This window comes from Oncorhynchus tshawytscha, linkage group LG01, assembly GCF_018296145.1.
Source record: "Oncorhynchus tshawytscha isolate Ot180627B linkage group LG01, Otsh_v2.0, whole genome shotgun sequence".
Taxonomy (NCBI): Eukaryota; Metazoa; Chordata; class Actinopteri; order Salmoniformes; family Salmonidae; genus Oncorhynchus; species Oncorhynchus tshawytscha.
The window spans coordinates 71958262-71985371 of NC_056429.1; the positions used below are offsets into that span (position 1 = coordinate 71958262).

The window sequence follows — 27110 nt, forward strand, 5'->3', positions numbered from 1 at the left end:
CAGCATATGCCTCTGGCCCGGCAAATTAAAACAATACTTAGCTTGATGAGCATACTACTCCGGCCAGCACAGAGAGGGAGGGAGAGAGAGAAGGGACGCTCTTAAATAGATGACACTGCAGCACCCCCATCTGCTCAGTGCAGGAACAACGAGAGAGAGAGAGACAGAGAGAGAGAGAAAAAGAGGGAGAAGGGGGGGGCGGCTATAATTACTTGTAGTCCACAGTCCGCCTCTCAGAGTATGTTTTGAACATTAAGTATGTTTGCTTTTAGCGGTTATTGATGTGATCTCAGGCCCTCTTCAATCCATCAGTTTCTCATTTCTTTGAAGCTCATTTATGATCTAAATACGCCGCATTTTATTATTCCAGTTTGCCATGGGCCGATGAAGACCTACTCTCAATGTAGCTAACAGGGACTATCAAGTCAAAACACATTCAAAAACATGTAATGGATAGATGTCATTTTAAACGTCTGCCATTCGTTTCTATTTTAAATAAATGAAGACCGTGGTCTGGTCGTCAGGGTAAATGTCTTAAGCATCTGTGAGCACTGAGCAGTGACCCTACTAAATGAATGAGTCCAGTGGGCCTACAGTATGAGCCAACCCTTGGCTTTTGATTACGTTTGTGTAAAATCTTAAGGCTTGTGATCAAAGACTGGCCTGGTCGGCCAGCCCTTTTAAAGACAGAGGGAGGGAGAGGGGGAAGGAGAGAAGGCTAGAGAGCTAGAGAACGGGGGGGTAAAGAAGCACAGAAAACGAGAGAGGGAGAGAAAGTGGTAACAAGGAAGAGATATAGGACATAGATGAATAGAGAGAGAGAGAGGGACCTGATAACAGCTGTGTTTCAGATCTAGTCCTCCCTGAAGTTGGGACTCCCATCATCAGAGGCCAAGCAGCTTTCTCATCCCCTGTACGGGTCATAGAGTAAAGTGAATGGGGAGAAGCGGGGGGAGTAGTGGGGAGGGTGGGTAAGAGGGAGAACTGTCTGATTAATGTTCTACGGGTGGGGTGGTGTTGTGGATAGGGAGGGAGGGGAAGATGGGGGTGTTTGATCAGTTGACGTGGCATGGTGGGAGGGGATCAAGGCAACGCTCTGATGTTGACAGCGGGCCAGTTTTGGGGGCAGCGACTGATTGACGTCCCTGCCGACCCGTAAGGAGGAGCGACCCCAGAACATTGCTTCCTATCCAACCACTACCCCCCCCGCCCCTCGCAGTCTGTGGGTGGTGCTGGTAATAACGTGGCTGGTGGGAAGATTAATTGTGGACAAGCAGCAGGATTAGGAGGGTCTTTGTGGGGCCAGGGGAGGAACAGGGGAGGGCCAGAGTCTGTGATCTCTCAGGCAGGACAGGAAATAAACCAGACAGGCAGGTCGCTCTGGGGCTCAATGGGCTGCCTCTCAGGCCATAGAATCAGAACTGGGTAGAACAGACATTCACATTCACTCTTATTCAGTCCTATTCAAATCAATGGTTCATTGTTCTATTGGTTGTAATTCTATGTCTAAGACACAGACCTATTATGTAGTCAGAGCCCAATGACTGGGGGATGTTAGGACACTGCTGACACATTGAAGAGGAAAGGCAGACCTCCAGTACTGTTTAAATACTACCTGAAGTAGTTGTTAGATATGGTACAGTAGAATACTACCTGAAATAGTTGTTAGATATGGTACAGTAGAATACTACCTGAAGTAGTTGTTAGATATGGTACAGTAGAATACTACCTGAAATAGTTGTTAGATATGGTACAGTAGAATACTACCTGAAATAGTTGTTAGATATGGTACGTAGAATACTACCTGAAATAGTTGTTAGATATGGTATAGTAGAATACCACCTTACCTACCTATTTTGGAAAAAAGGATTGATAATATAAGGACTTACTTTACTCGCGGCGGACGGTGACCAGTGTTTACTAACTACATCACTGGTTGTAAGATATAGTACTGTAAAAAAAAAATACCTTAAATAGCTATAACAACCAAAAAACTGACCTCGAAGTGAAGTTTGAAGTATTATGTGGACAGGATATTTTGTGATATTGTCATTCTAATTCGCTCATCTACCAGTAGGTTATTGCACCCAGAACTCGTAGATATCATTTTGTCTGGAACTCTTCTTCTAGTAATATATAAAGCATGTGCTCACCAGCCCAAGCCAGCCTATGTACTGTAATGTCCTTCAGAGATCCTATCTGAAAGCACATTATGGGATCATTTTCAATTTATACCGCCATTGAAGAATATGTTTTCATTTAGCGTTGTCCACCTCTCTTGTTTCTCAAGGTTGTGCGTGGGGGCTGTAGACTAGTGAAACAACCACACAAGGGGAGAAATAGCAGCACTAAACCATCTCTAATATGTATTTGTCACTTTGGTGTTTTGCTATGATTAAAAGCCCAGTGAATTCCTTCCTGCAGGAGAGGAAAGCGGGTATTTCTGCAAAGGCATCAGATAGCAACATGTCAAGATAAACTGCCTGTTGAAACAGCTAAAAGTCCAGGGAACAGAAGACAAATAAAACAGGATGTTTAGGTCTTTCGCACCAAAAGAAGAAAAACAAATAAACACTTTTGACCTGTTCAAACACACTCACTCTTAATATCAGTATAGTTTGTATTGTCTAAACTCTGGGCCTTGCTGGTGGCCGTTCTGTTCTTGGCAGTAAATTGAACGTGCAACCAACCAATGTATTTTCAGTAGGTACAGTTGGGAAATGTAGACTGTCACCACAGGGTTGGGTAGGTTACTTTGTAAATGCAATCCGTTACAGTTCCTAGTTACCTGTTCAAATTTGTAATCAGTATTTTTGGGTTACCCAAACTCAGTAATGTAATCTGATTACATTCAGTTACTTCTAGATCACTTTCCCCTTAAGAGGCATTAGAAGAAGACACAAATGTATGTTACCAATTGAACGATATCACTTGCAGGATAAATCAATGTTAAACTTTACGTAGCTGGCCATATATGGATGTTATATTTTACCTTATGGGTTGGATATGTAGGCCATCGCTTTCTACTACGTATAATAACACGATTAAATTATATCTTTACATTAAAAACCAAAGTCTATCAGAATTCCAGTCATTCCAATAAATGTTATAGGCCTTGATCTTCAAGAATAGAACTCTTGGAAATATGGAAGTATAGATTAGCCATAATGTTTTACCTGAGCAGGACCCCAAAACTACGGACTTATTAGCCAGCCTTACTCTGTGGTTTATGATGTGGTTGTCATGGAGGACTGATTGGGCTCATTGATTCAATTTGAAAAATAAATGCTGCGCTCATGGAATGGCATGCTTTGAGCACGACTGAAAAGTGATATTTACACGTGAAAAATGAATGTCATATGCTGCATTTGCTATAGGCCTACTGTTTGTTGGTGACACTTTGATATCTTGATAATATGCCGCTGTTTAAAACAGAGCCGCCCAACTCTGTTTTGGTTAAAAGCAAAAATCCTTTCTGAATTTAAACGTAATCCTCAAAGTATTTATCTACTTTTTCAAAACCGTCTGTAATCTGATTACCATATTTTTGCTGGTAACGTAACGGATTACATTTACCTTTTTTGTGTGTAATCCGTTACTCCCCAACCCTGGTCACCACATAGACCTACATCACACTGAGTTACACAGTCTTTCCAAGAGCACACCTAGTGTAAAAGAGCTGAGATCTCAAGAAACAGTGGATGTAAGTCTGAAACCTGAAAGCCAGTAGCAGAGAACGTTGGAGAGTCAGAGTGGTGGTGTCATGCCACCTGTTGGTGTGTAGTCAGATAGCAGTAGTAGTGTGTTAGTTAGGGCTAGGGTTAGAGGGGCTGTGGTTCATAGTGTGTGGTGTCTGCCCTTGGTTTGACCCCTACAGCAGGTCATGGCTCAGTAGTCATGAGGCCTTCCCCCATATAGACCCCCTCTAACAGGCCAGGAGGGGGACAAACCATCAAAGCCAGGGTCATAGCGCCTACCTCTCCATAAGAAAGTAATGAAACCTGCCCTGGCCCAGCGCTCCTTCCCTCCATCTGCGATAAAACAGGAATGGAGCTCCAACATTTCCTGTCTCGCTTCAATAGAATTTATGGCACTCGGACAATCAGTCACGGCAATGAAACCGCTCAACCCTTCTCTACTTCTGCATCTCTCCCTTTTTCTCTCTCCTTTCTCTCTCTCACTCTCTGCATCTCTTTCTCTCTTTCTATCAATTAATTTGTTTGATAGCTGAGGACATGTTTTTTCTTTTACACGCTAAATAGTAAAGTGTGTGTGTTTCGTTTCCCCAGGCCCCAGGTGACCCCAGGTCTGAGTGTTCCTTTATGCCCTACACCCCTCTACCCAGAGGCTCTAGAGACGGCAAGAACCACAAAGGTAAAGATTACACTTCCTTATGAGCCCTCTCTAGTCCTCACTCACATCAGATTTATTAGAGGGGGCATATACAATGTGGGTATATATATATATATATATATATATATATATATATATATATATATATATATATATATACTCATTTAAGGGTTTTTCTATATTGTTACTATTTTCTACATTGTAGAATAACATCAAAACTATAAAATAACACATATGGAATAATGTAGCAACCAAAAAAGTGTTAAACAAATCAAATCAAACTATCTCAATTGTGTTGACGTTGGGTGATTCATCTGGCCAGGTCATCTGATGCAGCACTCCATCACTCTCCTTCTTGGTCAAATAGCCCTTGCACAGCCTGGAGGTGTGTTGGGTCATTGTTCTGTTGAAAAACAAATGATAGTCCCACTAAGCACAAACCAGATGGGATGGCGTATCTCTGCAGAATGCTGTGGTAGCCATGCTAGTTAAGCTTGCCTTGAATTCTAAATAAATCACAGACAGTATCACCAACAAAGCACCCCCACACCTCCTCCTCCATGCTTCACGGTGGAAACCACACATGCAGAGATCATCCGTTCACCGACTCTGCATCCCACAAAGACACTGTGGTTGGAATAAAAAATGTCACATTTTCAGACAAAAGGACAGATTTCCACCGGTCTAATGTCCATTGCTTGCCCAAGCAAGTCTCTTATTATTGGTGTCCATTAGCAGTAGTTTCTTTGCATAAATTCGACAATTTGATGAACAGTTGATGTTGAGATGTGTCTATTACTTGAACTCTGTGAAGCATTTATTTGGGCTGAAATTTCTGATGCTGGTAACTCTAATTAACTTCTCCTCTGCAGCAGAGGTAACTCTGGGTCTTCCTTTCCTGTGGCGGTCCTCATGAAAGCCAGTTTAATCATAGCCCTTGATGGTTTTTGCGACTGCACTTGAAGAAACTTGAAGTTTTCAAAATGTTCCAGATTGACTGACCTTCGTGTCTTAAAGTAATGATAGACTGTCATTTGTCTTTGCTTATTTTAGCTGTTCTTGCCATAATATGGACTTGGTCTTTTACCAAATAGGGTTATCTTCTTTATACCCCCTGCCTTGTCATAACATAATTGTTTGGCTCAAACGGATTAAGAAGGAAATAATTTCCACAAATGAACTTTTAAGAAGGCACACCTGTTAATAGAAATGCATTCCAGGTGACTACCTCATGAAGCTGGTTGACTGAATACCAAGAGTGTGCAAAGCTGTCATCAAGGCAAAGGGTGGCAACTTTGAAGAATCTTAAATATAAAATATATTTTGATTTGTTTAACACTTTTTTTGGTTACTACATGATTCCATTTGTGTTTTTAATAGTTTTAATGTCTTCACTAGTGTTCTACAATGTAGATAATAGTAAAAAATAACGAAAAACCCTGGAATGAGTAGGTGTGTCCAAACTTTTATCTGGTATATTATATATATACACAATAAACGTGTACATCAAATTTATAAAACCAACCATCTCACATCCCCACTCTCTGATACACACACTCATCAGACATATCAGAGATTAAGATAGCTGAACACAATATGAACAACATATTCACAATAAATCCAGGCTCCTGAGTGGCACAGCGGTCTAAAACACTGCATCTCAGTGCAAGAGGTGTCACTGCAATACCTGGTTTGAATCCAGGCTGCATCACATCCGGCTGTGATTTGGAGTCCCATAGGGCGGCGCACAATTGGTCCAGCGTCGGCCGGGGTTGGCAATCATTGTAAATAAGAATTTGTTCTTAACTGACTTGCCTAGTTAAATAAAGGTTAAGTAAAATAAATAGAAAGAAAATAATGGCCATTGTCTTTATGGGTTCCTTAAAGAGAACCATCTTTGATAATATATATGAACATGCATGTTTTTCTTCTTATTGATTAACTGTAGTGAGAGAATAGTGGACTTGAGATTCATCTGGGATCATAATAGTGGTCAGTTTTCCCTCAGCTCATGTCTTTGAGTAGTTGAGAGATCCTGAAATGTATCTAGGTTTTGGTTCTGATTTTGATTCTGATGTGAGGGTGTGTATATGTGAACCATCAATGATGATATGTTGACGCCAGTCATTGTTTAGACCTTATTCTGATCTAATAATGTGTGAAACAGATGACATTCTTTCATATGCATACCTCTGTACAGTATAGATCAAACACACATTTTTCTCATCATCATAGACTAATGTATTTCTAAAGTTGACCCAGTTTTAGCAGAAAATATATGTATTATAATATATTAATGAGAAGCATTTGTTACACAGTTGCATTAATATCAAATGCATACATTTTATATGCATCTTTCTTACTGTAAATTATTATATATTCTATTGTGTTGAATGGTATTATATTCTTAACTAAATGCACTGGTACATTCCTCTGTGTTGCTTGTCTCTCTCCTAGCTGCAGTAAGGCAGTCACTATGCTGGCAAGGCTTGTAGTAGAAAGAAAAGGTGACCGGTTCTTTGTGTCTGTAGCGATGTTGTGTGAGTGGCCCTGAGGCCATTTTACCGGACCACACAGCAGGGCAGCAGGTTTAAACATGAGACATTCATCATGCTCTTTGTCTCCGCCATGCAAAACACTGCCGCTGTGATGCGCCCGACGCCATGGCAGCCAGCTCAAGAGGTCAACATTGAGCACCTCACACACATGGGGTCGCACACACCGCACATGCACACACACACACACACACGTATTCACACACAACCCTCCTCCAGTCCAGTGCCAAGGACAGATCTATTTCACAGTGGCTGACCAGCAGCTTTCCATGTGATGTAGGAAGAGGGACAGAGACAGTCCCAAATGGCACCCTATTCCTTTTATAGTGCACTACGTTTGACCAGGGCCCATAGGGACTAGGGTGCCATTTGGGACACAAGCGGAGAGACCCTGTGCTTTGTCAACATCAGGCCGGCCAGGGAATAGTCCATTAAAAGGTGAGGGGATCTGACATGTGAGATATTTCTCCCTCCCTCTTAGATCTGGGCTGTGGTGTGGTGACAGTCACCGTTTGTTATGTTTATGATGCGAGCGCTGCAGCCTTAGATAACACTGCCCTCATCTTCAAGCTTCACCTCCTCTTTATGCCCCCCGCCTCAGTCCGCCTTCAGCACTGCAGCCCACTTACTTCTCTATGCTTTTTAAACATACCGGATGAACTAAATGTGGGGGAGCAATCACGATAACTTTCTGTGCGTTCTTACCTTCTACGTACTTGCACTGTGAGATGAGGACGTTTCAGTAGAAACTGTTAACAAAACTGGTACACTAACGTCGTTATCACTGTAGAGATTTTAGTATGGTTTACGATCATTGTCATAATACTATAATATTATCATTACATGTTGCTGATAAAGTTCATTATCCCTTTGAATGAATCACCATATATTTGTATCAGTTATATTTAGGTGTGGTTTGATGAACCGTGGAGCAGGGATGTCTGTTTGTGTTAGCCCCTACATGGCCCTAGTTGGTGGGATGTAGCTAGGAAGTCTGACAGCCCCCTGTCTGCTGCAGAGAGAGCCTCTCCACACACACACACACACACACACACACACACACACACACACACACACACACACACACACACACACCTGTATAGGAGCCCCAGAGCCCAGGTGCCACTAGTAATTACTGCAGTCTGGAGCTCTAGGGAGGGGCCAGAGCTGGCAGGTCAGTGCCCAGGGGGAGAGGGGTGGAGAGTGGGGATACTGCTCCAGGAAAAGCCCCTGTCTGGGGGTGGCTGTGTGGAGGAGTCAGCCATGGACAAGACGAAAAGAGAGGCGACAAGGGAAGAAGAGTGTGGAGGGAGGGAGATGGTGGGAGGAAAGAGAGCGACACAGAAAGAAAGAAATATAGAAAAAAAGAAAGAAAGAAAGACTAAGAAAGAAAGAAAGAAAGAAAGAAAGAAAGAAAGAAAGAAAGAAAGAAAGAAAGAAAGAAAGAAAGAAAGAAAGAAAGAAAGAAAGAAAGAAAGAAAGAAAGAAAGAAAGAAAGAAAGAAAGAAAGAAAGAAAGAAAGAAAGAAAGAAAGAAAGAAAGAAAGAAAGAAAGAAAGAAAGAAAGAAAGAAAGAAAGAAAGAAAGAAAGAAAGAAAGAAGAAAAAGATTTGGAAACATAATAGCGGAAGATAGAGGAGAGTGAGCAATGAAGGAGGAGAGGGCAAGCAAGCTAGCGACTAAAAACAAGAGGGTAGGACAGGGAGAAAAAGAAGGGGAGACTGTGATGTGTCTTGGAGCAGGCCAGGGTGACACAGAGTGGAGTAGTGACAGGTCTGGAGGCCTAGGGAGCAGAGTCACCACTAGAGACCTTAGGATCCTCCTCTGCTGTCAGCTCTGGTTTTAGCTGTCTGCCAGGCTGGCAGTCGGAGATTCAAAGTACTCTTCCCGACGACACCTCTAGTACGGAGCAGAGCACTGTTTCAAAATGACTCTCACAATCAGGGTACAAGACACTTCTAAAAACATTGTGGATTTGATCTCCCAAAGAGAGGCCTCAGACTAAAGTTTGTCCTCGCAACATACCTAAAATGGACAAATAACTGAGATGTTAAAGTACCTAATAATAAATACCTAAAGAGTTTGAATGGAGCATTACTCCATAATGGCGTACTGTAGTTAATAACGAATCAAGGCTGAGTTGTAATTAAAACCTGTCAAACATAATGTGTGTGATGGTCTAACAACAACATTTCATTATCTGACGATATCATGTTCTCAGAGATGGTTTCTGCGATAGACCTTAGTGCAGTAGGCTTAAAACATGTACAGTAGCAGTCAAAAGTTTGGACACACCTACTCATTCCAGGGTTTTTCTTTATTTTACCATTTTTTACATTGTAGAATAATAGTGAAGACATCAAATCTGTGAAATAACACATATGGAATCATGTAGTAGCCAAAAGAGTGATAAACAAATAATATATGTTATATTTGAGATTCTTCAAAGTAGCCACCCTTTGCCTTGATGACAGCTTTGCACACTCTTGACTTTCTCTCAGCCAACAACAAGCCCTTATGATGCTACCCATGTAATATATATATATTTCTGTACTGCACTCTACAGTTGAAATACACTGTTTTACTTCCGGGTGATAGTTACAATTATCTACATATTTAGGCTAATATATTTCTCAGGCATCAGCCACTGCTCTTTAATGGATCAGACTGTTTGATGTGGTCCATCCTTCACAAGTGACAGGCCTAAATGAAAGGGATCCCAGTGTATAGACTGCTAAGTAAACAGAGAATAAACAAAGAGAAATGCCATGAGCCATGAAGCCTAGCTCAATGCTTTCATTCTGGGACTGCTTCCAGCTGCTTAGTATGTATGTATTTTAAATGGTACACAACTGCTATTAAAACCCCTGGAGGAAAACAAGGCTTCAAAGCCTTCAAACCCCCTCACTTACTCAGACACACATGCTCACACACACACTGACGACACCCATGGGAATTCTCACGCTTGCTGTACAGTTCACTTTTTTACACGATGGGGCGATCTGTAGATATACAGTTCTCAATAAACTCGTGCACGCTCACAAACACACACACACACACACACACTCCCTCACCACCAATACGGGGGGGAAACGGGAACGCATCCAAACTAAGAGTAAAGTGTTTTACAGTCGAAGCACAACAAATACACAAACATCTGGAAGCGTTCAGAGCAGCAGAACCATTAGGGGGAGAGTTGGGTTTTGCCAAAATGGGGAAATGATGAGGAATGGGCTGTCAGGCCGTGCTGGAGAGACAGGGGAGAGGCCTGATGACAGAGCTCTGGATGAGAAGTACTGAGTGAGAGGGGGAGGGAGGAAGGGGGAAGGACAGAAAGAGAGAGAAAGATGGGTAAGATAGAGGGCGGTAAGGGGGTGGAAAGGGAGAGGTGGGAGAGGGAAGAGAAAGATGGAAATAGGGGACATAGAGAGAAAGGGGGAGGGATAAGTACTGTATATTCCAGCTCAGCAAGTCCTAGAGAGGTATACACCGGCTGGTAGCTATCCCTCCCTCCTTCCCTCCACCCCTCTCTCCCTCCATTATCAGACAGCTGGATGGGATGACTAATACACCGGCTGGTAGCTATCCCTCCCTCCTTCCCTCCACCTCTCTCTCCCTCCATTATCAGACAGCTGGATGGGATGACTAATGCTTGATAAACTGATATTGTTGAGGATGGATTAGTCATTATGAAGAGGGGCCCTGGGACATTATCATTGTTTTTGACATTTTTGTTGTTAGAGCTTATGGAACGAGACTATGATTTAGATAAAAGACCAACTCCATCTTTGCTTCTCAAGCAAAGGATGATGACAGCATAACTAACATTGTTAAAATACAGGCATTAGTTTGAGTGTGAATAGGCTGTCATGAAGTCAGTCTATTTACCACAAAATTAACTTTCAAATTAGCTCACTAATGATTAATCCTAGGTTATTTAGACTGTGTGGTAAAGTCCTTGATACAACATGTTTGTCTCTATCATCACCTTGCCTCAAAAGAAATAAATGGCTAACTTTCTATTTGATGTTTGTTTCACAACCTTTTAAGCAAATCTACCTTAAAAAAAACACACCTGTCCCTCAGTTGATAATATTCCCTTTATCTTTGGCATAGCCTTGAGTATGGAAATGTTTGCCATAAACCTCCAGTGAGGGAAGGCAGAACACTCCTGCCAGACCCTATTAAAGGTTCTGTACGTGCTCTCAGAGACATTTACCTGCGTCTCATAATGATTGTAGCAGGACCGCTTCTCCCCTGATAAACATCATTCTTAAACTTAAAGACCAATGCTGGCCGCCACCGTAACAGAACCAAATCTGTTGTTCAAATGGGAAATATGGATAAAAGCATAGAGAGTTTAACTCTTCCAAGTCCACTTGCATTCCACAAGAAGTGGAGGAAGTTTGTGGATGACCTATGCTCCCCCAGGAGGAACAGTGCTGAAGTCAAGTCAATCCCCTGTGTATGTCTATTGCAAGGTGTACACGTGCTGTAGGTTTACAGTACGCCCTACAGTATGCACTGTGTGTATTAGGTGCAGTATTATGAATGCCCTAAGGACTGTATGGAGGCAAAGTGAATACCACACACTGGAACAGACGGGTGATTCCACGCCAGTGGGAGCGGAAAATATATCCGATTGTTCTGGCAATTCTAACTTAGAAATGTAAAAGCATGTCAAACTTTAGAGTCATACAAGCCTCCTTCCTGTAAGACCTTATGATCCACGAACTATACATGATACAGACACCTTGTTGTCATTATACTCCTTATAGTGGGATCTATCATATGGAGTATGTCTAGAAATGAGCTTAACCAAAAAGGCTAATTTTGAGATATTTATGTTAATATTTTTTATGTTGAATAAATGTATGTGTATTTCAGAATCTAGACATACTCCATATGAAAGAGCCCACTATAAGGAGTATAATGACAACAAGGTGTTGTCTGTATCATGTACGGTTCACAAATCATAAGGTCTTACAGGAGGCTTTTATAGGTCTAAAAAAGGCCTAAAATGGCCACTTTCATCATGATTTTCTCGTAAATGGTTTGTGATACTAATGTAAAAAGCATGTCAAACATCCATTCTCCCAATGAAGTTTCTATGTGAGAATTGCCAGAACAATCGGAGATACCAAAAATATTTCCCTCTGTCGGTTGCGTGGAACTCTCCAACTCTCCAAGTTAAATATTTCTTGAGCACATGCCAATTCAGGGTAGTTCTACTTTTTGTCTTGTGTCTATTATAACCAAGTAGCTGATAAATGAAACCATGTGGATTTCGTCCTATGGAGCTCTAAGAACCTACAAACGAAACACTTTCAGAATTCTGTGTAACTGGATAATGCATATGAAGAATGACAAGTGAACTATGTTGACTATGGTTGCTTCTATGGGTTACACACTCTGAGACACACTGACAATATAAAGACATATGGCTTTAATCCCCAGATATGAGTTCACAAGTAATTGTCACCGGACCAAGTTTGATATTCTTGGAGGTGTTTGCCAGTTTGTGCGGCTGAAGAGGTGCTAAGGATCCGTTTTATAATGAATTAGTCTTTTGTTACCATTAAATATATGGATATAAAATGTGCCAATAACTCACAACACAGGGATGTAATGAGCTCTCTTAAAGAAAGAGCTTGCCATCATGCTTGCTTATATCCACGTGCATATTTCAACCTCCGGGCTACACTTAGATCTCTAAAATATATAATGGACGAACAGGGAGGATTCCTTTTCCCAACTAAATATTGTGTAGTAATCACGTTCGCTTTGTGATGCCGTGTACCCCCATATGCTTTTGGTTTCCAAAACTAGTTCATGTAGGTTAATATGTTTTAATGATCTGGAGTCGGCTTGTAGGATCATTTCTTTAGGTCAACAACTGGTAAACATGTTCTCAGATCAAGGTAATAGGTCATGGGTCTGTTCTTGTGTGGTGAGAATCATGTTGGTATAACTATTACATTTAGGTTTGTCTTTCATTCAGTTTCAAGACATTGTCTCCTTTCTATTTTGAATTGAACATACATCTTTTACTTGAAAATACGTTACATTAGGTCCTACAAGTGTTCTGTGTCTTACAGCCTCAGGCACACAGCGAGCAGCTGCCAGCCATGAATATCTGCTCTTCCTCTGTGATGCGCGGCTCTGTTGCCTTTATCAGAGGGAGATGATGTGATGTTATTCTTCCCAGGAGTGGATTGGCTCTGCAACATGAATAGCCATTAGTGCAGAGCTATGGAGATGGATGAGATGAGGGAAAGCGAGGGAGAGCGAAGGGGAACCGGGCCCTGAAATCCCTCACCGCATGTCCAAAACACACCATACTCCTCTGTCCTCTCCTCTTCTCGCTGGGAGAAAATATGATGAGAGCTCATTTTTGGAGGCAGGCCCTGAATATCCCTGTTATTATTATAGAGAACTGGAACACACTGGGGTTGCGTCCCAAATGGCACCCTAGTCCCTATGTAGTGCATTACTTTTGACCAGGACCCATATGGCTCCGGTCGAAAGTAGTGCACGATATACAGTGCCTTCAGAACGTATTTACACCCCCTGCCTTTTTCCACATTTTGTTGTGTTACAGCCTGAATTGTATTGTAAATACGAGTAGAAAGTGAGAAAGTTACAGACGCACAAATATCATACCCCCAAGACATGCTAACCTCTCACCATTACAATAACAGGGGAAGGTAGCATTTTTTTGGGGGGGGTGTATGATATTTGTGCATTTTTGGGGCGTACTGTAGGACTTTTTGTTCCCTAAATCCTAGAGGAAAACCTGCTTTAGTCTGCTTTCCACCAGACACGGGGAGATGAATTCACCTTTCAGCAGGACAATAACCAAAAACACAAGGCCAAATCTATACTGGAGTTGCTCACCAAAAAGTAAGTTAATGTTCTTGAGTGGCCTAGTTACAGTTTTGGCTTAAATCTGCTTGAAAATCTATGGCAAGACCTGAAAATTGTTGTCTTGCAATGATCAACACCCAATTTGGCAGAGCTTGAAGAATTTTGAAAAGAATGGGCAAATGTTGCACAATCCAGCTGTGGAAAGCTCTTAAGAGACTTACCCAGAAAGACTCACAGCTGTAATCACTACCAAACGTGACTCTAACATGTATTGACTCAGGGGGTTGAATACTTACAGTGCCGGGAAAAAGTATTTGCGCCCTTTCAGATTTGTTCTATTTTCGCATATTTTTGATACTTAATGTTATTAGATCTTCAACCAAAACCTAATATTAGACAAAGTGAAATGTCAGAATGTTTCTTCCACTTTGAGATTACAGAGTATTTTGTGTAGATCGTTCACAAAAAAATGACAATTAAATCCATTTTAATCCCACTTTGTAACATAACAAAAGGTGGAAAAAGTCAATGGGTGTGAATCCTTTCTGAAGGCACTATAGGGAATAGGGTGCCATTTGGGACACATCCTGGAAGTCACGGGCCGTTCTTTCTCTCTGTTAGACAGAAGGCTGGGGCTCGGCTAGATTAAAACCTTCTTAACTTCACTGACAGTTTCAACTGCTGAACTCTGCTCTAAACTGCTTTGAGAATACTGCTTTCTACCAAGTGTCATTTTCTTGCAGTTTGCAGATTGTACTCTCCTCTCTCTCTCTCATTCTGAATAATTCTGTTTGTGCTCGGTTCGGGGGAAATGTCAGTGACACTATTGTTTTTACCTTGCTGTTTGATGTAGTCGAAGGAGTCTCTTGAGGAGCTGAGTTCTAAAAACTGATGCTGAAAGTATACAGGTAGAACTGCAAGTGGAAAGATGACACCGTCAAGTTTTGTGTCAAGATTTTTGGGGATTTCGTTTAAAAAAGATTTCATTTAGAAGATATTTGTTTATTTTGTTTCACTTTGTGAATAATAAAAAGTGAATGTTTTTCCTTTTTGATATTTCATCTTAATAAGACGTGTTTAAGTCAAGTGGAAGATGTGCTGAATTTGTTTTGACTAAAATACTATAACAGTTTGTGGATGGTGGTGCCACTTAAGTTTAGAGATCAAATGAAATGTTTGATTCAAGAAACTGTTATTATTTCAACCAAGTACACCAACAAAAAATCTGAGTCCTACTGATCTCCGTATTCATCTGGTGCGAAAAGATAATGATCTGTACTGTATGTACAATGTTCTTTACCATTCATTGTACAGATAGAGCACCACTCCCAACAGCAGTACACAGCATATTGCTTGGCTTATGGACTTCAAGGGACATTTCAGAATGTTTCAGCTTCATTTTCATCAACCTCCTGTGGTTTCTATGTTTGGTAGTAAAACAGATAGAGGAAGATATGTGTTTCCAATGACATCATCGGTGTGCATTGTGTGATTTTTAACCAATTATGAGTTGGTATTGCCTACTAATTGTCTACTAATTGGTTGATGATGTCATTGGAAACACTTATCTTCCTCAATCTTTTTTTTACTACAAAACACAAAACATAGAAACGAGCTGGAGATGATGAAAATGAAGTAGAACATTTTAGAAATGTTCCTTTAATACTCTCAGCAGTGTTGAAACACCAATCCTCCTAAATCTTTATCTGCTGTGACCATTACAGACAGGACAAATGTTATTTACACAAGTACAACACTCATAAGTGTGAACCAATACCGGGGCGTCTACTGAGAAGCTGTCAGGGAGATAGACAGACAAGGACATGAGTTCTTGCCAACCTAGGCCCAGGCCTGGCCCATTCTGCAATAACATCCCTCTGGTACTTCTGGATCTGGTCCAATTCCCAGTATCACTGGTCAGTTTCAGTGACAGCGAATTGACAAAGCATATATCAGCCCGAATGGATAGGCCACATTGCTGTTAGAAACCAGCTCTGAAAGCAGATTGCTTACGCAAGTCAAACTATTATTCATGTTCCACTGTGATTTGTGACTGTGACCGGGGACATTTGAGATGTGGTCTAGTGTTTCCCAGCATTACTTTTAGTCCCTGCCAGAAGTTAGCTAGAGCAGGTCTGCGGCGGTTTTCTCTCCCTGGTTTGGAAACACAGGAGTCCATCAAGGTAATTTATGACAGTGGAGGCTAGCCAGATGGTTTGGATATTTTTACAGCAGGATCGATGGAGGGTCCTCCAGTTTCTCCTGTGTGAAATGGATGGCTCAGTGTGTAGTGTGAACCGCTGTAAGGACCTGTTTACCCATCATGAAGCAGATGAAGAGCTTCTAATGTGTTAGCAGATGCTAGGTCACTGGTCACACTGGAGGGAGAGAGGGATCAGAGACCAGTGAACTCTACTGGCATTATTAATGCCATCATGCAGCTAGGTCATTGGCAATTAATCTTTATGTAGAGTTGTTTATCACATAAAACATTCTAAGTGAACAGCCATGAGTTTGTGAGTTTGAAATGTTTAACTCTAATTTTATTTTTGTAGCCTGATTTTGTTTGAATGAACTGTGAATTCATTCAGAGTTACCTTCTATAATTCTAGATTAATGTAGTACTACTTGTCAATCACACTCACTAAACGCAAGATGAAAATATGTCTTAAATCTAATCAGGTTAGCATGTCTTTTTTAATGCAATCGGCTCCCTCTCAGTTAATCATAATTTGGTGGTTTCTCTTACCCCAATGGATAAAGGACATCACCATGCATTTTTGTCATGCTCACTCATAAAAGTCATGAGGCATGCCATATAACAATCAGAGCTTTGAGAGAGGGAGGGAGCGTTGTTAATCTAGTAGCTACACAGCTACTGTACATGAAATAATGATTATAGAGGCTTGTTGTTAAGAGCAGGAGTACATTTATAAGTGACACATCAGCCACAACACCTTCATTTAAAGACAGAATAGACACACACACACACGCAGGAACACACACACACTCACTGCCATTCCCAGCTCAGTCTCAGTGCTCCAGAGCTAATGTGGTGGAAGGAGCTTGACTCATCTGTCAATTACAGCGAGCTCCATTGGGCCGTTGTCTAAACAGTTTTTCTCTCTGGCTGGTGAATCCAGTGATTTATTGTCAACTGGCTCGGCTTCAATATACAATCAGCAGACACTAAGCTGTGATGTCTGAACACAAACTATGGTGGGAGTATCAGCATAGCTCACATTAACTGCCATGTGGATTATTCATTGCATCAGGGGCGACATGAAATGCTCGTTGGGACCCGTTGCCTTGGAAAGAGAGGTGGTCCATCATCTAAAAATGCTAAATATCTTCGCCTCTATTTGTGCTTGGCTCCCCTACTTAACAAATCAAAGGGGTGTCCTATGTGTGCTTGGCTCCCCTACTTAACAAATCAAAGGGGTGTCCTATTTGTGCTTTTCTCCCCTACTTAACAAATCAAAGGGGTGTCCTATTTGTGCGTGTCTCCCCTACTTAACAAATCAAAGGGGTGTCCTATTTGACTAACCAAGCACTCGTCAAAGCACTCGTCGGCCTGGTCAAATGAAGTACTTGAGGTCAACTGGTTATGAGGATCAGAGCCTATTTCATTGAAAGGACGTTGGCATTTTATTATATGTCTTGGAGTAGAATAGGTAGCTTGAGTTACAGGATGAAGTAGCAAGTATTTTATAATGCTCACCAATATCAACATTCCTGCTTCCCCACAACGAAGAGAGAGCGAGGCCAGTTGAACAGTACAACCTTTTAATCTGTCACAATGATTCGCTGACGAAATGGGTAGAAACGAAAGGAACAGGTTTCACTGTCACTTTAATATGAACAGACACGTTATTTTACTGTCATATTTTGATTGGTAGATTGTTTCTGACATGTTCTGTCACTGCGAGAGGATTGGGTTGACGTCTGAGTCATTTAGGTCAGATTATTGAATTTATTCCAGATTGCTGGGATTTCTAATGACTGCTTTTCCAATTTACCTCTTTACCTAAGGATACAATGCCTTTTCAAAACCTAACCTTCTGATTGACCTTGATTATAGATTCACTGGTAGATGAGATCTGCATTTAAAGGAGCATTTCACCACTTTTTAACCTCATATTCATTATCTACAGCAGTAAAAACGGCCGCATTTTAAGATGGCTCAGAAATCACTGTGTGGGGATTTAAGCTACCAGCAATGTTAACCAGTAACTGCTAAAACAAATACTGAATGAAAGTCAGGAAAATAATAATGACTTTAGGGGTGTTAGGGACTTAAGTATGGAATGATATGAGTACTTCTGAAGGCCTGGATACTTTTCACAGGGGGTTGCCTCCTGAGAAAGGCCAAAAAACCTATCTCCACTTGACACCATTAAACCAGTGCTAACTTGCAAACCCCATGAGCTACAGGATCAATTGTACCTCCTCTAGCTTCTCTGATCTAGCATTTAGGCATCGTCTGAGGGCGCCAGGGGAAACCCTGATTCAGGGGTAATCGGATGGGGGTGGAAAGAGGAAAATGGCATGAAATTAGATGAATTGGAGTGAACACACGTGGCATGTCTCGCGGTGTGGTGGTCTTTTGTTCACGCAGTGTGACCCTGAGATGGAGATGACTTCGGGATATGACTCTGGGCTGGGCTGGCCTAGCATGTGTTTTTAATGCGTTTTGGCACTTATATCGACTCTTTAAAAAATATGATCACCAATTTCTTTTTCATTTAGACTTACACTAGAACATAGTGTAGATTAACATTTTTAAAAGTCCTAGATTTACACTAGGTATAGGATTTTAAAAATACTATTTACTTTAAGGGTGTTTTTAGAAGACATCCTCCACAGAAGAAAATTGTATATTATATTTTTGTTTTCGGAGAGCGCTATGAAGTACGTTGGTACTGTAGCAGGCAGGCTCTAGATCCTAATGGTGGGTCTGAGCAGAGAGGAAAGAAGGATATGAAGATAACCTTGAGAGAGATAACAGAACCTCGGGCCTTTCCTTTAGTGCCTCACACTATTGCTAACCCACTATGACATCTTGGCCCAGGAACCTCTCAAGCCACTGATATACAAACAGCAGCTGATATCCACTGAACTTTAAGCAGTGCTTAGAGGCAACGCCCTAGTGTTTGTTTGAATCTAATTTTAGATGTGTTTCTCTCTGATACAGCAGATCATCAATTGTGTTGTTCTACAGTTGTCTTTTGTTGTTACTATTAGCCATTTTGGCTAAGCAGTTTCCAAGCCCCCACAAGGTACAAATGAACCGATCAAAGGTATTAGCGTTGTGATGTTCGCTCGATAATATTTAACTTCATTAATTCCCATACCCTGAGCTGACATCCAGCTCCTATTAAGGTATGAAATCTCATCCTCCTCAACCCCTCCATCCTCTCCATACCTCAGCTGGTGCTTGCTGGTGCAGCCAAGCAGATAATACCCTGTGAGCTCTGAAACATGTACCATTATAATTAGCTTTGTCAGGTCCTAGCCCTGCAACCTTCATGCAGATAATATGATAATATGTCTTCATAACCACCTGACCTTACATGCTCAATATTTCTCCTCTTATGAAGATTACATGTCAATAAAGTAATTGAGTCCCGGGGTGTGTGGCAAGTGAAGATTTAGGTTATTGGACTTTTGGTGGGCAGTGATGAACGAGAGTTATTATTCTACCTGTCAGAGGATGTGCAGGGGGCTGAGGACAGTCCGAGGATGTCAGGGGTAGGGAGAGAGGGAGGGGGAGATAAGGAGAGAGCGAATGAGAGGGGGTGAGACGCAGGAGAGAGTGAGGTAAGACAGAATTTAAGAGAGAGAAAGAGAGAGAGAGAGAGAGAGAGAGGGGAGTGAGGCAGAAGTGGAGAGAAGGAGGAGTCATTCTTCACAGGGAGGGACACATAGACAGTTAATCATCCATCCCTTTATCCCTCCATCCCTCTCCTCCCTGCATACGGAGGAGGGATGTGTCATGTTAATCAAGAGGAGTAGGGTTACAGTCAAGTTATCTGGCTTACGGGAGGCCAGGGGGAGGAGATCCACACTACCATCACAACCCTATTATTCCCTCTCCTTCCACAGCCATTGGCTGGAGCGGCATCATCTGTTTTCATTCTGTAGGATCCCTGTCATAGTGTGGTTTCCCTTCAATTCCAGACAGCATGCAACATCATTTTGTTTCTACTTAAAGTATATTACCTAGCTTCTGCCACCTAGAAACATGCACAACAGCTTTTGTGAAAGGTTTTCAGCAAATTATTTCTAGTTCAATGAACATTTCTGCTCTATAAACACATCATATGTTTATTATTGTAATATTTTGCCCTTGAATAAGTCATCAAATGTGATGTGCTCATACAAAATATAACAACATAGCACATTGTGTCTAAATAGCATGCAGCTGTAAGTGCATAATCCATCCCTACCACCATGGTCAAACATGAATACAAGAGACAGAAGAAATGAGAGGTGAAAATGAGAGAGTGGTCAGCGTGATGCCTGACAAAGAGAGTTACTCATCAGTTAAACTGACACAAGAGAAAGGGGGGAGAAAAAGAGAGACGGAGAAATATATTTTACCGTGTCCTTTTGTATTAGGCCTGGAGATTGATCTCTTCCAGTCAGATGAAGGCCTGATGTGAGTGATCCAAGCCCTCCATCATTGTGACACGCTGCTCTCGGCCAACACTCACCCATGTTGATGGGCACACCCTGCGCCACGAGGGCCCTGGCTGGCCAACCTCAACCTACCTTTACCTCCCTCTCTCTCTTTCTTCCTTATTTTATTTCCATCCCCCTCTCCCCTGTTTTCTGTGCCAACTTTCCCTCTCTCTACCTCTCTCTTTCTTCCTCATCCCTTGTTCTTTTATTTTCAGTCCCCTCCCATCCTCCTTTATCCCCCTCACCCCTGCTTTCTGTCACCATGTCATGTCGGATCAGTGTTTCGCGAGCCAGCCAGGATGTAACGGGAGCCCCAGGTAGAGAGCTGCCTACCAGGCATCATGATCACAGCTGAAATGAGGATAATAAGGATAGGGTCCCAGGGTGGTAGCCGTGGCAACAGTGGCACAGACAGGCCAGTCACTTAGCAGCACCAGGAAGTGGAGTAATAAGTGTTGTGGTGGGTGTCTGGAGGGCCAGGGGAAAGTATGAAGAGAAGGAGCTGACTGACGCATGGCCCCTTACGTCCCCATCGGTGAGGCAGGTGTTGCCAGTCGGGGTTCCAGGGCTCGATGTGTCCGAAGGGGACTGTTGTTTCCAGCGCCTGCCACACGTCAGATTACTATTGATATGTGTCACTGTGGAGGCTCAGGACAGCAGCGGTCAACTGGTAATTCACGTCTGGCCAGCAGAGAGAGAGATGTGGTTGTAGGAGGAACTGAACCGGCTGACAGATAGGGGTATGAGAGGGAAGTCAAAGAGAAGGCAGGGCTTTGAAAGATGGTTCACTGATCACGTATGATGTTAATTCAAAGTGTTTATTGAAATTTGAGTAGTTTTGTCTTTTTAAGTTGTCGAGTGACCCAAGTGGTATTTTTTTAAAGGTTTTAAGCTTACATTTCAATTGCATGAAAGCCAGTAAGGGCAGTGGGAAAAACAGATAATTTTCTTTAAAAAAATGTTTGTTTAATTGGCTAAATATTTTAACAGTGCACCAGGAGTACATGCTACTTTGATTCCTGTAAAGCAGAGACTGTTAATGGAGTACTTTTCCAATCCAAAATTATACTTTTTTACATTGTTTGGTATCTCAGCTGGTTAGCTAGCTCTCAGTTTCATTGACCACCAAACCTTGCTAATGCTAGCTAGCCAGATAGCCACTTAATATAACTTGTTTTTTCAAAATGTGTTAGCTAGCCAAGTTAGCCATGTTATGAATACAAATCCTATCTGCTGTCGACATCAGGATACGATTAGAGGGCATTTAGCACCAAAAATGCTTGGTAGCTTTAACTGCATGCTAACAGTGAATTCAGAGTGGCTAGCCACACCACAAGCATAATTTTACCAGGTTCCTGTGAAGCAATTGTAATGACAGTCCACGACAACATACTCAAGAGTTTCCTGATTAGCAAGGGGTAGTCTGTGTTTAATTTAACCAAGAGGGGCGGGGCGGGGCTGGGCTTAGCGAAGGGTCAATTGGTCACCCTTTTTGTGAACAGCACCTGTGGCGTTTGCTCTTTTGGCCATGTTTGGCAGCCATCTTTGATTTGATGGAAATGCTGAATGACAGGTACTGTGGTGCCATTTTGCCCATTGATGCATGAAGTCCATCATACAGTCTTCATCATTCAGTTTAGAATTAATCTGACATATAGTAGCTGCCCTTGTTTCGGTATACAAAAGGTCACATTTGTTGGTTATACGTCTAACAATAATTTTGTTTACTTCAATTATACAGTTTTTGCTTCCTGCTGGAAGTCTCTTAGTTGTCACTATTGGGCCATGCTAGAATGGACAGACACACTGTGCATTCTAATCACAAATGCTATTAACTAACCACTACAACTCACCTTAAATATCACAACCTTACCCCTAACTTTAACACGGAATTAAGAACAAATAGCCCATATACAGTACTTGCCCATTACTTTTGGCGATATTGCAACAAAAGAAAATCAGCATGGCCTTCTAGCGCGTACTACCCTCTCCTCTTAGAAGAGTTTATGTGGTAATTATTGACCTGACAAAGAGCTTCATTACCCACTCTCTTTCATGCTGTTTTGCCTGATAATTGTTATTTAATGTGTTCAGATACATTAATTGGTCCAATCATCCCCTCCTCCAATGTCAAAGCGATGAGGAGTAAAGTCATCACTCTCTGGTGATTAATATACGGCTCTTTTGTTATTGAATCCTGTTCTAGTGATTAAACTGGAAATGAGTGACTCGCCGACCGACCGACCGTTCTTATTAACGGGTCGATTAGCAAAAGCAGCCAAATTGCTAATTACAGTTTTCAAATGTTGTTGGTTACACTTTATCTGTTTCTTTTTTACATTTGAATTAGAAATGTGGGGTGTAATAAAGAATTCTATCAATCAGTGTCAAACACACCACCACCCTAACCATGTTGCATCTGGTGATAAGTAGTCATTTTACCATGACAACATTAGTGCCTATTATTAGGACTCTCCTCACTGTTTTCATGTGCTTTCAAGAATAGAGATAACCTTACCTTTTCAATAACTATTACGGTAATAGCCAGAGGTGTCATGCCCAGGAGAAATTCCATCATTTGGTGTTTTGTTGATGGTGTTTGAAAACACTGTCTCTGGAGCCTCTCCAGAATCTCCCATAAGGGTTCCCCCCCCCCCCATGGCATATGGCTTTCATCGTTTTCTTGCTCATCAAAACATTCAGTGTCCACTCGTGCCCTGTGGATGGGTGCATAGCCATTGTGGCCAAAATAATGGCCTGCCCAGCATTTTTTTCCATAACCCTAAGCATGATGCGTGTTACTTGTTTAATTAACTCAGGAACATGTGTGGAAGAACCTACTTTCAATATACTTTGTATCCACCCTTTGCCTTCATGACAGCTTTGCACACTCTTGGCATTCTCTCAACCACCTTCATGAGGTAGTCACCTGGAATGCATTTCAATTAACAGGTGTGCCTTGTTAAATGTTAATTTGTGGAATTTCTTTCCTTCTTAATGCGTTTGAGAAAATCAGTTGTGTTGTGACAAGGTAGGGTTGGTGTAAAGCAGATAGCCCTATTTGGTAAAAGACAAAGTCCAGCTCAAATAAGCAAAGTCCATCATTACTTTAAGACATGAAGGTCAGTCAATCTGGAAAATTTCAGTGCAGTCGCAAAAATCATCAAATGCTATGAAGAAACTGGCTCTCATGAGGACCGCCACAGGAAAGCAAGACCCAGAGTTACCTCTGCTGCAGAGGAGAAGTTCATTAGAGTTACCAGCCTCAGAAATTGCAGCCCAAATAAATGCTTCACAGAGTAACAGACACATCTCAACATCAAGTGTTCAGAAAAGAAGCCGTGAATCAGGCCTTCATGGTCGAACTGCTACAAAGACACCATTAATAAAGGACATCAATAAGGAGAAGAGACTTGCTTGGGCCAAGAAACACGAGTAATGGACATTAGACCAGTGGAAATCTGTCCTTTGGTCTGATGAGTCCAAATGTGAGCTTTTTAGTTCCAACCGCCATGTCTTTGTGAGAGTAGATGAACGGATGATCCCTGCATGTGTGGTCCCACCGTGGAGCAGCGAGAAGGAGGTGTGATGGTGTGGCGGTGCTTTGCTGGTGACACTGTCTGTGATTTATTCCGAATTCAATGCACACTTAACCAGCATGGCTACCACAGCATTCTGCATCTGTTTTGCGCTTAGTGGGACTATCATTTGTTTTTCAACAGGACAATGACCCCAACACACCTCCAGGCTACGCAAGGGCTAATTGACCAAGAAGGAGAGTTATGGAGTGCTGCATCAGATGACCTGGCCTCCACAATCACCCGACCTCAACCCAATTGAGATAGTTTGGGATGAGTTGGACCGCAGAGTGAAGGAAAAGCAGCCAACAGGTGCTCAGCATATGTGGGAACTCCTTCAAGACTGTTGGAAAAGCATTTCAGGTGACTACCTCGTGAAGCTGGTTGAGAGAATGCCAAGAGTGTGCAAAGCTTTCATCAAGACAAAGGGTGGTTACTTTGAAGAATCTAAAATCGAAAAATATATTTTGATTTGTTTAACACTTTTTTTACTACATGATTCCACGTGTGTTATTTCATAGTTTTGATGTCTTCACTATTATTCTAAAATGTAGAAAATAGTAAACAATTAAGAAAAGCCCTTGAATGAGTTAGTGTGTCCAAACTTTTGACTGGTACTGTAGTTGTTTGAAAAAAGCTCAATTCTTAATCTTATGGATGGGGGAATAGCCCCCCTCTGGACCACTCCCCAGCCATCCTCACGTACTTTGTGCCCCCTCAGAATTTTGGGGTGAATGACAACCCTGGTAATAACTACTTTTGATAGTGATAATCGAGTATGTTCAATATCAATATCAAGTACATCTTAATACTTGTATCTACATAGGCTTACCTTTTCAATAACTCACTGTAACACCCACTTCTGATAATCGAGCTGTTACGACATTAATATTTTCAATATCCACATGTAAAATACTTGTTGGGTGCCTATAGTGATGTTGTACGTCCCCTGCTGTAGTCTACTGTATACTGTAGACCCAGAGGATGGAGTACTTTAGTTCCAAGGGGATTACGTCTTTGTAAACTGCATGAGTTGCGCCTCAAACGACTCCTCTCTTATCTACAGCCTCCAGAGCTACTGCGCGTCGTGTACTCTCCCTCTGCTCTATTTACAATAAATGTCATTGGAATTAATTTCACTGTTTTATTTTTGTCATTAGACCCCCCCGTTGTCCCGACTGTAATCCTTTCTCCTGTCAAAATGTATGACCGCCGGAATTCAATTTCCTCCTCGTCCTTATAAGTTGGGGAGTACAAAGAGTGATAGGCCTTTATCAGTGTCCTAATTCAGACATCAATGAAGAATGTCACTCTGAGTTTACAATGTTTGATTCTGGTCATTCAGTGAGGTGACAGTACTGCGGTCATAACTCCCCAAGGTTACTATAGCTAACCTTATTGGATAGATATACTGTATCTGAAAAACGATTTGTTTTAAGTGCACTATAATGTATCATAACTAGAGCTAGACCACATGATCATGAAAAACTCATCATCATAACTCATAATGATAACTAAGCCTCTACATTCATAATGGAAACAACTTTATTATTTTCATTTGGTCAGGGACTTGTGTTTCCTACTACACCACTGTGTCTGTGAGTCTAAGTACTGAAGTGGGTCTGTGAGTCCATTAAGTCTATGAGTAAATAGATGTGTGTTGTGTTTTGGCCCAGTAAGGAGATTCATGTGGTAACATCAACCAGCTATTGATCTGGCCTTTTGAGTCATGACCTGGCAACCGTCTCCTGACAACCCATCCAGCCACAGCAACAGCAAATCCCTCAACACCTCTCCTTTCCACTGACTGCTGTTCTTTCTCTCTTTATTTCCTTTTTCCCCTCCACTTTTTTCCATATTTTTTTCGCCTCCTATGCACATTTTTATCTGAGTTGTGCACTTGGCTCTTAAATCTGTCTCTGTCCCTCCTTTGTCTCCGTCTTGGACACCTTTTCCCCCCAATAAATATAATTTGCAGTATGAATAAAAGTCCAAATCTGACAATAAAGTCAAAACAAACGGACAGTGAGTAACTTCTGTGTGACGACAGTTTCAAAAGAATTGGAAGAAGAAATTATGGAATTATATTATATTCTCATATGCCTGAGGACAATGATGTTTGAATAGTCTGACATGCTAACCACAGACGGAGAGTAGCCTTACAGTACATGTCAGACTAACGTTGGAGCAATGTTTGGAAAGGTTGATATTACAACGCTACTCAATGTCAATCGGGGAGGTACTGAGTGATGCATATCGTCTTGTTACAGCGTGATGAACAGCCCTGTCAATGGGAAGTCTTGTTCGCTAAGGAGGGGATGCAAATCTGAATCAATTTAGCAATTCATAGATAATTCGGATGTAGTTCAAGGATAGCATTTGGCTTGTGACAAAAACAAGATCTAGCCTAATTTACAGTATGCCACAAAGTATGTGTTATTAGAGTCACAAATAACATGTGTTATTATGTCACAAATGATGTTTAACTATGCTAATACATAATCATAATACTACTTAGTAGTATGTAGTATGCCTTGTGGTGTCTTGTAGGACTCAAGAATTACCTCTGTCTGATTTGTATGCAGTTTTTTCCCCCTCTCTCACTCCCACTATCACTCCGTCTCTCACTCCCTCTCTCAATCCCTCTCTCACTCCCTCTCTCTCTCACTCCCTCTCTCACTCTGTCTCTCACTCCCTCTCCCTCAATCCCTCTGTCTCTCACTCCATCTCTCACTCCCTCTCTCAATCCCTCTCTCACTCCGTCTCTCAATCCCTCTCTCACTCCCTCTCTCACTCCCTCTCTCTCTCACTCCCTCTCTCCCTCTCCTTCCCCCTCCCTCCCTCTCTCCCTCTACTTCCTCCCTCCCTCTCTCTCTCACTCCCTCTCTCCCTCTCGTTCCCCCTACCTACCTACCTACCTCCCTCCCCTCCCCTCCTACCTCCCCTCCTACCTCCTACCTCCTCCTACTCACCTCCCTCCCCTCCCTCACTCACTCACTCACTCACTCACTCACTCACTCACTCACTCACTCTCTCCCTCTCCTTCCCTCCTCCTCCCTCTCTCCCTCTCATTC

At 41.9% G+C, this 27110-nt stretch overlaps 1 protein-coding gene across 1 annotated transcript in view; it reads left to right on the plus strand.

Annotated features, from left to right (window-relative positions):
* The window catches only part of LOC112256155 (leucine-rich melanocyte differentiation-associated protein), a 393246-nt gene that overhangs the window by 356679 nt on the left and 9457 nt on the right, over positions 1-27110 (plus strand). Inside the window, exon 6 of the mRNA XM_024429180.2 lies at positions 4290-4374. Within this exon, the coding sequence (XP_024284948.1) occupies positions 4290-4374 (85 nt within the window). The remainder of the gene's footprint in view (positions 1-4289; positions 4375-27110) is intronic.